Source organism: Zonotrichia leucophrys, chromosome 3 (genome assembly GCF_028769735.1).
Source record: "Zonotrichia leucophrys gambelii isolate GWCS_2022_RI chromosome 3, RI_Zleu_2.0, whole genome shotgun sequence".
Taxonomy (NCBI): Eukaryota; Metazoa; Chordata; class Aves; order Passeriformes; family Passerellidae; genus Zonotrichia; species Zonotrichia leucophrys.
The window spans coordinates 18,619,296-18,631,298 of NC_088172.1; the positions used below are offsets into that span (position 1 = coordinate 18,619,296).

At 40.8% G+C, this 12,003-nt stretch overlaps 1 protein-coding gene and 1 long non-coding RNA gene across 5 annotated transcripts in view; one reads left to right on the forward strand and one right to left on the reverse strand.

Annotated features, from left to right (window-relative positions):
* Positions 1-1,168: 1,168 nt before the first annotated feature.
* Positions 1,169-7,862, reverse strand: LOC135445304 (uncharacterized). Its single transcript, XR_010439510.1, has 3 exons — positions 7,495-7,862; positions 6,134-6,294; positions 1,169-1,351 (listed from the first exon to the last, which is right to left on the reverse strand). It is a non-coding gene; the product is annotated as an uncharacterized LOC135445304 (long non-coding RNA).
* HMGCLL1 (3-hydroxy-3-methylglutaryl-CoA lyase like 1) overlaps positions 7,825-12,003 on the forward strand; it is a 75,331-nt gene continuing 71,152 nt past the window's right edge. The window contains exon 1 of one of the 4 annotated variants that reach the window (XM_064707560.1): positions 7,825-8,128. In XM_064707560.1, the coding sequence (XP_064563630.1) occupies positions 8,024-8,128 (105 nt within the window). In that variant the 5' untranslated portion in view covers positions 7,825-8,023. Of the gene's footprint in view, positions 8,129-8,406; positions 8,532-8,742; positions 8,762-9,190; positions 9,326-12,003 lie in introns of those variants that run through there. The other 3 variants (XM_064707566.1, XM_064707567.1, XM_064707564.1) reach the window with 3 other exon arrangements.

The following is a 12,003-nucleotide window of genomic DNA, read 5'->3' on the forward strand; positions in this document are numbered from 1 at the left end:
CTGGCACCCCAGGGTGATCTGTTCCCCTTTGCTCATGCTTCTCAAAAGACCCACTAAAAGAGAATTATAAAAACTCATACTACTTCCAATCTTTGTTAGTGCTCTCCTTGAGCTCAGAATATAACAAATCTGATTTATAAAAATTGAGGCATTGTGTCAAATGATGTTCCTTGACATGGTGCAAAACACGTAAAAAATTTTAACTGAAATTCTACATGAGCAGAAAAGGAACAAAAAAGCTTTACCAAAAAACCCCAAACAAACAAACCACCAACCCAAAATACCACAAACCAAAACCCAAACCAAAAAACCCAAACACAATAATTTTAAGTCCAAAAGTCTGTTTACCTGTTGACCTTGTGGAAAACTATAGATCTTAAAGAATCTCACTGCACTAGAATCTGCAATACATAAAAGTCAAAGAAAAGTCAGAACTGTAACACTAATGTATTACTGTAGAACTAATGAAATACTTTATGTATTGTTTTTGATTCCTTATCACTCAAATTCCTGGCTATACAGTGATGCACTGTCAGCGTTAGGTCTGGCATTTAGGATTCTCTCCTCGTAAATGGGAAGCGTAGGTCCAATACTCTGAAGGCTTCTCAATCTCAGCCAGGAACTTTGTAGCTATTCCTCTGTGCTTGATGTTTCCTACTTGCCAAAATTCAGTGATTACCTTTTCAACATGTGCACGTGCTGCCCTGCCTAGAAAACACCAAAGTTTCCTTTACCACACTGGAAAAGCAAGTCTGTACCTAAACTGGAGCAAATGCTTCCCTGAGGGTGATGTGGACACCTAGATCCCTCCATTTACTCCAGCAAAAAATGCAGCTCAGGGAGCTTAAATCTCTCTAAGACTATAAATTAAATTAGGCATTGCCTAATTAGGGTGCCTAAAGTAGGAGGTTTGACTACTGCTATCCATGTCTATTTTTTTCCTTTGCAGTCTCATGCAGATTGGATCTGTTTGTTGTGAGTTAACCCTGGTACGCAGTTCAGCCCCACACTCACTGACTTCCCCACAGTGGGATGGGGGAGAGAAACAAAAATACAGAGGTGAGAAAACTTGCGAGTTCAGATAAAGACAGTTTAATAGGTAAAGCCAAGCTGTGCATGTATGCAAGGCAAAATAAGGAATCAACTCAGCACTTCCCCTTGGAAGGCAGGTGTTCTTCCATTTGCAGCAAAGCAAGGCTCCATCACATACAGCTGTTCCTCAGGAAGACAAACGCTGTAAACCTGAATGTCACCCTGTTTCTTCCTTCCTCAGCTTTTATTAGTATGTTGATCATTTTGTGGTTGGCTGTCCCAGCTGTGTCCCGACCTCTTGCTCTCCCCCAGTCTACCACTGAGAGAAACAGAGAAGGATTTGACAATGATCAGGAATAAAATAATAAAACATGGGTGTCTTATCAACACTGTTTACATCACAATTCCAAAACACAGCACCATACAAGCTGTGATGAAAACAATTAACTCCATCCCAGCTAAAACTAGCACCCTTTTGTACTAGGACCACACAAACGCTTCTAAAAGTCATTTGTTGCAATCAGAAAGATGAGAAAATTATGAATTTTCCTAAGAAAATCCTAGTTCTTGTGCTGTCAAGTGATTGTGATGCTTAGAGATATTGTTTTAGAGACAGACTTGGCCGTGTTGGGTTAATGGCTGAACTCAATGATTCTAAAATTCTTTCCAAACCTAAGCAACTTTATGATTCTCTGATAATTCTATGAGCTGACACATAGACCTTAAAACTCCCAGATGTAGTATGTGAAACAAATCTCTTCTCATCCTGGTATACAAACATCTGCTTTGGAGGTGAATTGTATTTTAAATTGGAGAAAGAAATAATTAAGGCTACTAAGGAATGGTTGATGCTGCAAATGGCATTCTGGTTGTGAAAAGAACACTGTTCTGTTTCACAGAATATTGCTTAAGCAACACTGTGAGTCCTAAACATAACAAAAGTAAGATGTATTCTGCTTCACAATATGACAGTAGCATTTTAATTTAAAGGTATTGTAGGTTTTTCTGCCCAGATAAAGTTTACAGATAGATTTTTGTTAGAAATGTGGGTTCAAGAATGTGCTTTTTGTTGTAAATGCAAAATGAAATAGTGCACGTCAATTTTTATGTCACTAAATCTTGCATTAGTGATGAAGATAGCAAAACAAGATGTAAAAAATCTGACTTTTTCCAAGTTTTTTTTTTTTTTTACTTTATGGTGCTGTTGCTACCATTCTGCTAAAAAGGAAATCCCTGAATGTCAATATCATTCCAGTAATTCCTATGTCAGTCTTTCCTCTAGAGTTACAGTATTCATTTGCCTGGTTCAATCTTTACTATTGAAGCCAAAAAATACAATTCTTTGTCCTACTTATGCATACTACTAAAGAGGATTTTAGATCATAGGACTCAGCTGAAAACTTCAATCTGACTCTGAAGTTAAATACAAACAGAAATGGAGAAAAAATGATGCACACATCTACTTGATGATCTCAGATTACTTTGCATTATGGCACATGTGATATCTGTTTTTACCCTACACTACACACTATTCCAATTTATTTTTCATTATTTAGTGCTATTTTGTCCAAAAGTTTTTTTGTGTTGATAATTTAAAAACTGCTTTTAGTTACTGTGGATATACATTTTAATTGCACAATGTTTAGGCAAAATTATATGAAGCAAGTTGAAAAACACAAAACTGCTATATCAAACATAAGCAAACTATCTTGGCAAGCACATCCTTTATGTGCAAACACAAACTTTCCTTTTTCTCTTAAGTAATAACTCTGCCTTTTTTACTTTTTAGTTGTTAAATTAAGCAAGTTTATACTGCACCAGAAAACTTCTACCTTGGCTGTTTTTTGGGGTTTTTTTTTGTCCTTCGTAATGTTGGTGACAGAAGAAATAGAAAAATTCTAGGGTCAGACTTGTCACTATACTATAATTTAAACTGTTGCTATTGCTCTGGAACAATTTAATGACAAGGCATAGTAATTTGGGACATATTACAAGTAATTTTAAAAGTTCAGTTTTATGGCAAATGCCTCAAAAAACCCTCAAACACTTTTTCCTGGTATGCTCACAAAATATGTTTTGCATGTTAGCTTAGTAATTAGAGTATTAAAATTTAAAAAAACATGTACATTTAGCTTTTGGGTTTGTACCATCCATATACATTTGTGCTTTACTGGATAATGCCTAATTAATTTTCAATTGATGGACAAGTTTGAAATAGGGAAGTTGCATATGGTTTGTAGAAGATAGTTCATTTGATACTAAAATATATATCTAAAACAAATCAGAAGAATTGCTCCCTAAGAGAACAGAAAAGGTTCAGGTCTTTAACTCTTTTTTTTTTTTCCTGTTTGGAAAGCACCACTCCCAGAATGCACTGCAGGTACAATTTTCAGGTGATTATTTTTTCCTGTTTTGACTAAACTCTGATAAAAACTCTCTATTTGAGAAGCAATGGACATAGCATAAAAGCTGTTCCAGCATTTCTTTATCCAATAAACATTTCCTAAGAGTAATTTATAGTTTATCCTACATGATGTAAAAGGGTCACTTTTTTGAAAAACAAGAAAACCAGCTTCACTGAAAATCAGTACTGTTTTTTTGTCTCTTAATAACATAAAGAGAGGAAGGAAATCAGAGGTCACTGCATATTGCACCTTATAATCCCTATAAAAATCACATCAGCATTTATTGGCAGAGAAGACTAGGTGGAGATGGAGATACTAAGTACATGATGCGAAAAAAAGAGATGGAAACAAAGTCTGTATAACAGTAGGCAAAACACTTGCTCTGAAAAGGAAATATATTCTTAAATATTAGAATAGCACCTTGAAAATCCATTCAGGAATTGGCTCATAGTTTCTCCTGTTACTGTCGAGTGGTAGGTCAGGTCGCTGAGACAAAGAAATCACAGTTCTAAATGATGGAGTCAGACAAGGGACACATTTGGCTCAGCAGCATTTTTGTCAGTTATGAAAATGTCTCAAATGGAAAATGTTATCCATAAATAAGCACTTTCTGCTGCAATTCTCTGCTGTCCTTGATATGCCTCATAACAATTTTAGGTAGCTATGCAGGGCTGGTACCTTGGAGACCACCCATAGACCCAAGGGCTGCCAAGTACCATTCCTGCCAGTGTGAAAGTCAGCACCCTTTACAAATGTAAAATAACACAGCTTATGACATATCCCCATTTTAATGACTCTGTGTATGGGTGTATAACTATGAAACCAGGTCTAAACTCTAAAAGAATTTCCTTATTTTCCTTTTTGATGCTGCATAGTAGCATGAGAATAAAGCTAAAATGTGTCCCTTTTTGTGTTTGCTTGTTTTACATTGTGATCTAGTTGTCATAAACCCTGCCATCTGACCAAATTACTGAAAGAATAGAAAAGAACAAGCTCCAACATCTGGCAAGACATTAACTTGGACTTTCTTCTTGATTGTGTCTGTTTCAAATGCCAGGTGTCTATCACCTGGGCTATAGTTTTATTTTGGCAAAGTAAATCTATTACTAACTCTCTGAAGAATGCCGTCTCTGAATGATGCTGCAGCTAATGGAATACTGATTTACTGCCACAACTGTAAAGGATATTTTTTAACATTGTGTTACACGTCCCATCAATTTAGATCAACCAGACCTACCATATGTGAGAAGTTATCTACATTTTTCTCCAATAAAACTGAAATGATGAAAGCTTTGCTTTCCCTGAGGTATGATCCAGTATTGGTAGCCCCATTGTTGTTTTTTTTTAGCCCTCATCTTTGTCAGGGCTGGAGCATATTATTCCTGCAATGCTTGCCAGAATTCTATGGCTTACTTGTTGTTTGAGACTCACCATATGTGTCTTTGATCCCTGCCTAGTAGGCACTTTGGCTGCATGCCAGTTTGGCACTTATGATTATCATCAGTATGAATAGCTCCCTTGCTTCTGATTCTGTCCTTCTTGCTGTCATCAAATCACTCTTTAAACAACTTTCTTATTTTCTTTCAGATGCTTATAAATGATCAATCTATTTTTACCATGCCTTTCTTGGCCAAGGTTTTGTGTCACACTGCAGGAAATCCAACAGCTTTATGTTTCCACTCCTAATGATCGGACTGCCAACTACCTGTGTAACTGCATGGCAACAATAAGGAGTACAGAAACATCTCTTGTGGTAGTGTTTGGAGTTACTCTGCATATTACACAAATACGCCTGTTTTCCCCATCTGGTTGGCTTGGTGGCATGATTTCTTTGTGAGATTATTTATTTTAGTCAAAAGCATTCCTTTTAATAAATGTTTTAAAACCTTTGACCAGAATGCAGCGTGAGCCAATGACAATGATAAATTCAGAGGAGTATCAGAATGATAAACAGTTTTAAGAGACAAATGGAAAGCCAAAAGCCAGTTGTGCACAATTTCTACTCACTATCCTGATACAGCACTAAACACATCTGAGCCCTTCCATGTGTTCTGGCAAACTGAAGTTGTTCCAAAATGCCGTTGTTGAACAAAAGATACACAGAATTAAAATAAGGAACAGCACAGGGCACATAAAAGTCCAGAGCATGAGAGGCCCACATGATGTTACAGAAAGATTTGCCAGAAGTGGCCATTATTCTTTACCTCACCCTGCAAATCTTACGTTAGTAAGTATACTGGTACTATCACAGGACAAGCGTATCTGCCTTCATGTTAACTCATAAAGTGGGGTGGAGTAAGTTTTGTAGCCTCGGCAAGGAAAGAAGAGTATCAAGATGATTGTGTGCGCCTAAAACACAATCCTCTTGGAGCTTCTTTTGCTCTGTGCTGTCCAATGCAACTCTTGTTTAGCAGTAACAATCCGGTTTAGCCCTAGAGGTTTTAACACACAGGGCCTTTTCCCATAGAAAGATTATCACACCCTTCTCCCAAGAAACATGCAAATTTCACATGAATGTGTTTTATTTATGTGTCCCTTGTTTTTGAAACAACTCCTTGCATTTAGAAGGACCAGTTGAAAAATTCAGCGCAAAATTGGCAAGGGTGAAAAACAAATTCTGATTGCAAGGAGAATAAGAGGTAGAACAGAAAAGAAACAATGAGAAACTGTTGCAAGAGAACTCAATTTGGGATTACTTCAGAATGTATCTGTTGTATTTTCCTTCTCTGCCCAACAACACCGTAAATTCAGGTAAAGATATTCTTTTTCAGAATATGTGGTGGTGCTTGAAGCAGGTTTGTGGTAGTAAACATCCATACTGGATGTAGGCTGGAAGAGGCCACCGAGGTTTTAAGCCCTACAAAAACAAAACAGTAACAGACATAAAAACAATACCATTAGAAGGATATAATGTGCAGAAAATAGCACTTTGATATATAAGCTGCCTGCAGAGCATTACAATGCAGCTAATGTCAGAGGTATTTGTAAGAAAGATGACTAAAGGCCATAAGAAATTTGACTTTGAAATTGAAGCAACTCGAGAACAGGTGAGGTAGGTAGGAGAGGTACACTTCATTCATAGACATAGTCCTAACTTTCTTGTGATTGCTGTTAACCTTTTTCCAGCTGGCTTTGAAATGTACAGAAAAGTGAAAATGAAATTATTGATCTTAATAAAGTGCCTTTCCCTTCACATACACCTCATCATTGATAAACGTTCTCTCACTGTGAGACAAAAAAGAAAGGCATGATTTTTTTGCCAGTTTCTCTATATTTTATCCCTAACTATAGGTAACAAGACCAAAGCAAATACCTAGAGACAGCATTTAAGGAAAGCTTATTGGAATTTTGAACTGTGAAAATAAAAGAATGTTGCATTCACAAATATTTTACTGGAAAAAAGCAGAAAATATACTAACTGCATCAGATAGTTGTCAGTAAAAAAACTTCCTGGCACTTTTCAGTGGCCAGATTTGAAATTGCAGAGATGACTACCAGTAATATTTTTAAACTTTTACACTGGATTTTAAATATCTTATTTCTGAAAAGCCATGATTATCCTTGAAGAACAAAAGCTTCCCAGCCAATCAATCAGCATCCAGTTTTGGTTTACAATGGCTATGAAAATACAATTTTTAGATGCACAGAACAACAAGGATGAAATGCAAAACTGCAAAAGAAAGATGGGGCTTTGACAGCATCATATCTATCCGTGAATAACTGAAACAGAGACTTGGTGGTAAACCTGATAATCTTTTGCAGAAAATGATTGAGGGAAAGGCTAATAAATTTAACAAAACATCCCTGATACCCCAGAAAATGAATGATCCAGAAACAATTTTTGCTTGGGAGGAGTTTGGCAAGTTGGCTGACACAATGAATGTAAGGGAGCAGACAAAATATAACTTGCTGCTGCGGAGAGAGCTGTTGAAACCTGAAAAGTACATTTGCAAAGCTCTAAGTTTTTGCTATCTAAATGGAAAGCAGAAATGCCAGCGTGCACACGAAGCCTCACGTCACCTGGACGCCCGAGCGAGCACGACCTGATTTATCTTACATCGTTAGCACAGCCCAGGGATGCCGAACAGGACACGTCTGGAAGCAGCCCTGTCCCTTCTCCTTGCTCCTCTCTTTCCCCTCTGCTGCCTAAAGCCTTGCCAGGTCAGGCTGGGCCCGGTGTCCCGCCGGGAGCGTGTGGGGCTGCACGGCTGGCCGTCCCCACGCTCGGCCCTCTCGGCTCTCTCTCCTCAGCGGTTTCTCCCGCACGCAGCCCCGATTGCAGCCTGCTGCGGCGCCGGCCCAGCCCGCAGCGAGCGCGGCCACCCACAGCCGCGGCTGCTCAGCCGGGAAGGCGAGGGGGGCAGGAGGCGAGAAGGGGCAGGAGGCGAGGGGCGCGGAGGGCGACGGGGGCAGAGTGCGAGGAGAGGCACCGGGCGAGCCCCAGGGCCGGCGGCTTTGAGGCGGCGGCCGCCGCAGCCGCGCGGGAGGGGACGCGGCGGCGCTCGCGCTCCGCCAATCGTGGGGCTGCTCGCGCGCGGACCGGAGGCTGCGCCCACCCTGCGGCGGCGGCGGCAGCCGGGCGAGCCATGGGCACGGTGCCGTCCGCGCTGAAGCACTGCCTCAGCTACCAGCACCTCCTCAAGGAGCAGCTGTGGATCGCGGAGCCGACCACGGCCGCGCACCCTGCGCAGGTACCGCCCGGCGCGGGTCAAGGGATGGGACGGGGCCGGCCCGACGGGGCGCGGGCGCCAGCAGGGGGAGGACAGGGCGCCACCGCCCCCTCGCCGCCCCCTCGCCGCCCCCTCGCCGCCCCCTCGCCGCCCCCTCGCCGCCCCCTCGCCGCCCCCTCGCCGCCCCCTCGCCGCCCCCTCGCCGCCCCCTCGCCCCTCAGGCGCGTCCCCCGCGCCGCTGCTGCCCCTGCCTACTCTGCCCCGGCCCGCCCGCAGCGCCCGGCTCTCTCTCCTCTCTCCAGTCCTGCCCGGAGCAGCGAGGAAGGGGGAGGCCCTTACCCCCCGCCCAGCACCGCTGGGGTGTGTCTGGTCAGTGTTCGGCACACGGCCGGTGTCACAGTGTGTTCGGGCAGTGCAAACACAGGTGGGTGGCGCTGGGGCCGTGGTGATGCAGTGGCAAACCCACTCAGCAGTGGTCCTCGCCACGCGTGATTATTCACCGTGTGAAAATGATAAAATGGCAGGGTGAGACGCATTTGGGCGGGGGCTGCCCTTGCTGCACGCACTCGTATTGCTCCCACGCGTTTGCTGCCGAGGGAGGAGTCCCTGCAGCCGTAGGGGTGCGGAGGCAGAGCCGGGGGCAGTCACGGAGGGGTGAGTGACGGTGGCTGCTCACCCTGCGCTCTGTGAGCTGCGAGCAGGTGTGGGCAGTGGCTGCAGGGAGTGAAGGTTACCTGAGGTGCCCGGGCAGGCTGCGAAATCAACAGCGTAGGCCGTGACTGTCCTGAACATGGGAAAGAAGGGAGGCAAAGTTAGCAGCATATCCTCTCTGAACAGTCATCCAGTCCAGCTCCAGTAATCAGTCAATGCTTTAAACCTTTAAAAACATAAGCCAAGCCTAGAACAAAGTAGCTTAAACTGTACTTAAATGCATTTTTAATTTTCTTTTTTTTTAAGAGCAGCTCGTGTTTGTTGCATTTTCTGTTTTCAGATAGGTGGTGGGATCATCTCCCATTTTTCTCCACTCTTTGGAAGTGAAATTTAATTCCTATGTAGCAATGTGACTTCAGAGGTGGAGAGAAGATGAAAAATGTTCTGATTGATACAAAAACTGGCAGCATTTTAATTTTGCTTCAGATGCTCTGAGCCTCATATCTCAAAAAATGCATATATGGAATACCCAAAGCAACATTTTTGTGAGCATAGGGCTTTGTATAGGTAAGCTCCGTACACCTTCCATAGTGTCTATCCAGAATTAAATCGGGCAAAAAAAAATCTATTTTTTTTTTAGTGGATTTTTTTTTAATGGTAAAGAAAGAAAATAGGATTAATGGACTTTTACGTACTAGGCCTGAAGCAAAGCACTGTAATGCTCACATGCCCTTGCTACATTTTGGTGCATCATTTCCTTTCAAAATATCTGAACATTTTTTTCAAAAGTGATATGCCACTTGATTGTGTCAGTCTCTCTCCCCCTATCAGATGAAGCATTTCAAAAGTCTTTTGCAACAGAGTGGGTTTGCAGTCAAGAACAATCATTAACATCTTCTCAGAAAATAGTAGATTAAAAAAAATTTTCCTTGTTGTAATGGATCATTTTACTTAATTTTTGCAGTGCTCTTCTTTTGTTTTCATCGCCATTTTTCTTCGTCCAAGGATACAGAAGGATGCCATCAGTAAACAGCAAACATGAGAATATACAGCAAGCATCTTCCCTGTGCACATTGATGTGGGTGTGAGCTGCACACAAACTAATTAAATCCAGAGGTGGTCATTGTTCATGTTTTTTCACATTTCCTTCTGCATTACCTTGCTGTGATTTTACATGAATCTGTTCAAATTTCCATACTTCTCACATGGACTCTTAAACAACCCACAAAGGTTTTCCTTATGTAGGAGTGCGTTCCATACCAATCCTGGTCAAGAAAAAAAGTGTTCCTGGTTACATGATGTATAACTATACTGGCTCAAGTAATGGTTGTAAAAGGTTTGTTGGTCTTTTTTTTTTTTTTTATGATCAGCATATGCAAGATAGTTATGGCAGCAGCACTGCAATGATATTTATGAGAGTACACTAAGGAATAAAATAGGAAAGAGGGTTTAGGTACAAGAACAATTTCCCAGAAATAACGCTTTCATGGCTGATAAAAATATAGAGTTTATTTACTGGCTGAAATATTTTCAGGAGTTCCTCAGGATTTTTCTTTAACCACCAAGTAAAATGTAAATGTTGCTGCCAGGGCTCTTGTAAAAATAAAATCATTCTATTTTGTCTGAACACCCCAAATACATAATAATTTGGTTATATACTGCGCTGACTAATTTCTAGTCCTGTCCAGGTTCAACCACTTGAAGCTTTACTGGAGTTGAAATAATGGGTTCTAAAGTGAGTAGTAGAATATATTATTCTTTGTTTTCCCTTCTTTTTTCTGTTTCATTTAGCCAACCATTTTTGTGGTATTTTTAGAAAAATATTTGACTTTAAAAGATAGACTTACTTGAGTAGTAAAGTTGTTAAAAATGAGAGATGAAAAGTAATAGGTAATTTGTCTAGGTGGCTAAATAGACAGTCAATAGAATTTTCTACTACATATTTGTAGAAGTTACTAATACCTATTTCAGTCTTATTTAGACTAGTCTATGTTACATCAAAAAATTACTGAACACCTGACTGGTCAATGAGACACCATATTCCTGTTGCATTCCTGTGTGTTCATCTTTCTCCATATTCTTAATTTCTTAACTGTTTGCTTCAGAATGCTTCCATAATGCTTCATACAAGGAATACAGTTCAGGTTCATTTTCATTGCATTACCCCAATGTATATGGTTTTTATTACCAGGTCTGATTAACTTAATATTAAAGGTTTGGTTTGTTTTTACTAAAGAAGAGCTATAGTACACAAGATTTTTTAAAGACATGGGTTTATGTCAGAACTGTAAAATGTGCTGGCATCTATGGAGAAAAGAGGTGGCCACAGATATTGCAGTATTGGGGAGATTTCTGCAGAGTCAAGGTAATTGCTGATGGTGACTCACAGGATTTTCCCAGAGTGTGTAATGTCCTTTGTGGTTTGCTTTGTGAAGTGCTCAGGCTGAGCAGCAGGGAAGGTGTTTATCTGCTGCTGGTGTCCTCTGGTTTAGCAGCAGCCTTCTTGCTGGAGAAGAGATGGTCTGAGAGTAATTGACATTGATTGGTCTTATCCTACAGACTTAATGCTGTATTTTTGTGCAGGCTAGAATGGAATTTTGATGCATTAGGAATGTGCTGAGGACACAGCAGGGAAGAGCTGGATGGCTAAAGTATTAAAGACTGGGATGAAATTCAAGGATACAGAATGATTAGGTGCTTTGAGACCTATAACCCAAACTAGAAACTTTGACTTTATTGTTAGAAGAATTGAAGATTCCAATACCTTGGAATCCTCACAAATCATAGGATGACTATGAGCTGCCAATATAGTTGTTAAAAAAAATCAAGTTAGGTCCTGGTCCTCAGATAGAGTAGATCAGATATTTCCAGTGAAACAGGAAGATTTTGATGCCATTGCAAAGAAACTTTATCTGTTCCATTTTGGTTAGTCATGTCCAAGAAATTGAATTCCAGCTGGGGTAAGTTAGGTCTTGCACCACTGGAATTGGAGCATGATTTGGGAACAATGATTGGGAAAGGGGAGGTAAAATGTAAAGTGCTTGAGTTTGCTTGATACCTAGTGTTAAGACCTGGAGGATGTGTGGGGAGGGTGGGAAGAAGAGGAGTTAGCTGTTTAAAATAAAGGAAGATGTTGCTACCCACAAACACACACTTATACTCAGTCCATATAATAAGTATAAAGTAGAAATTTAAAAACAAATTACGCATTGGTGGAATTCTTTAGGAGCTTTTTAATCACAGTA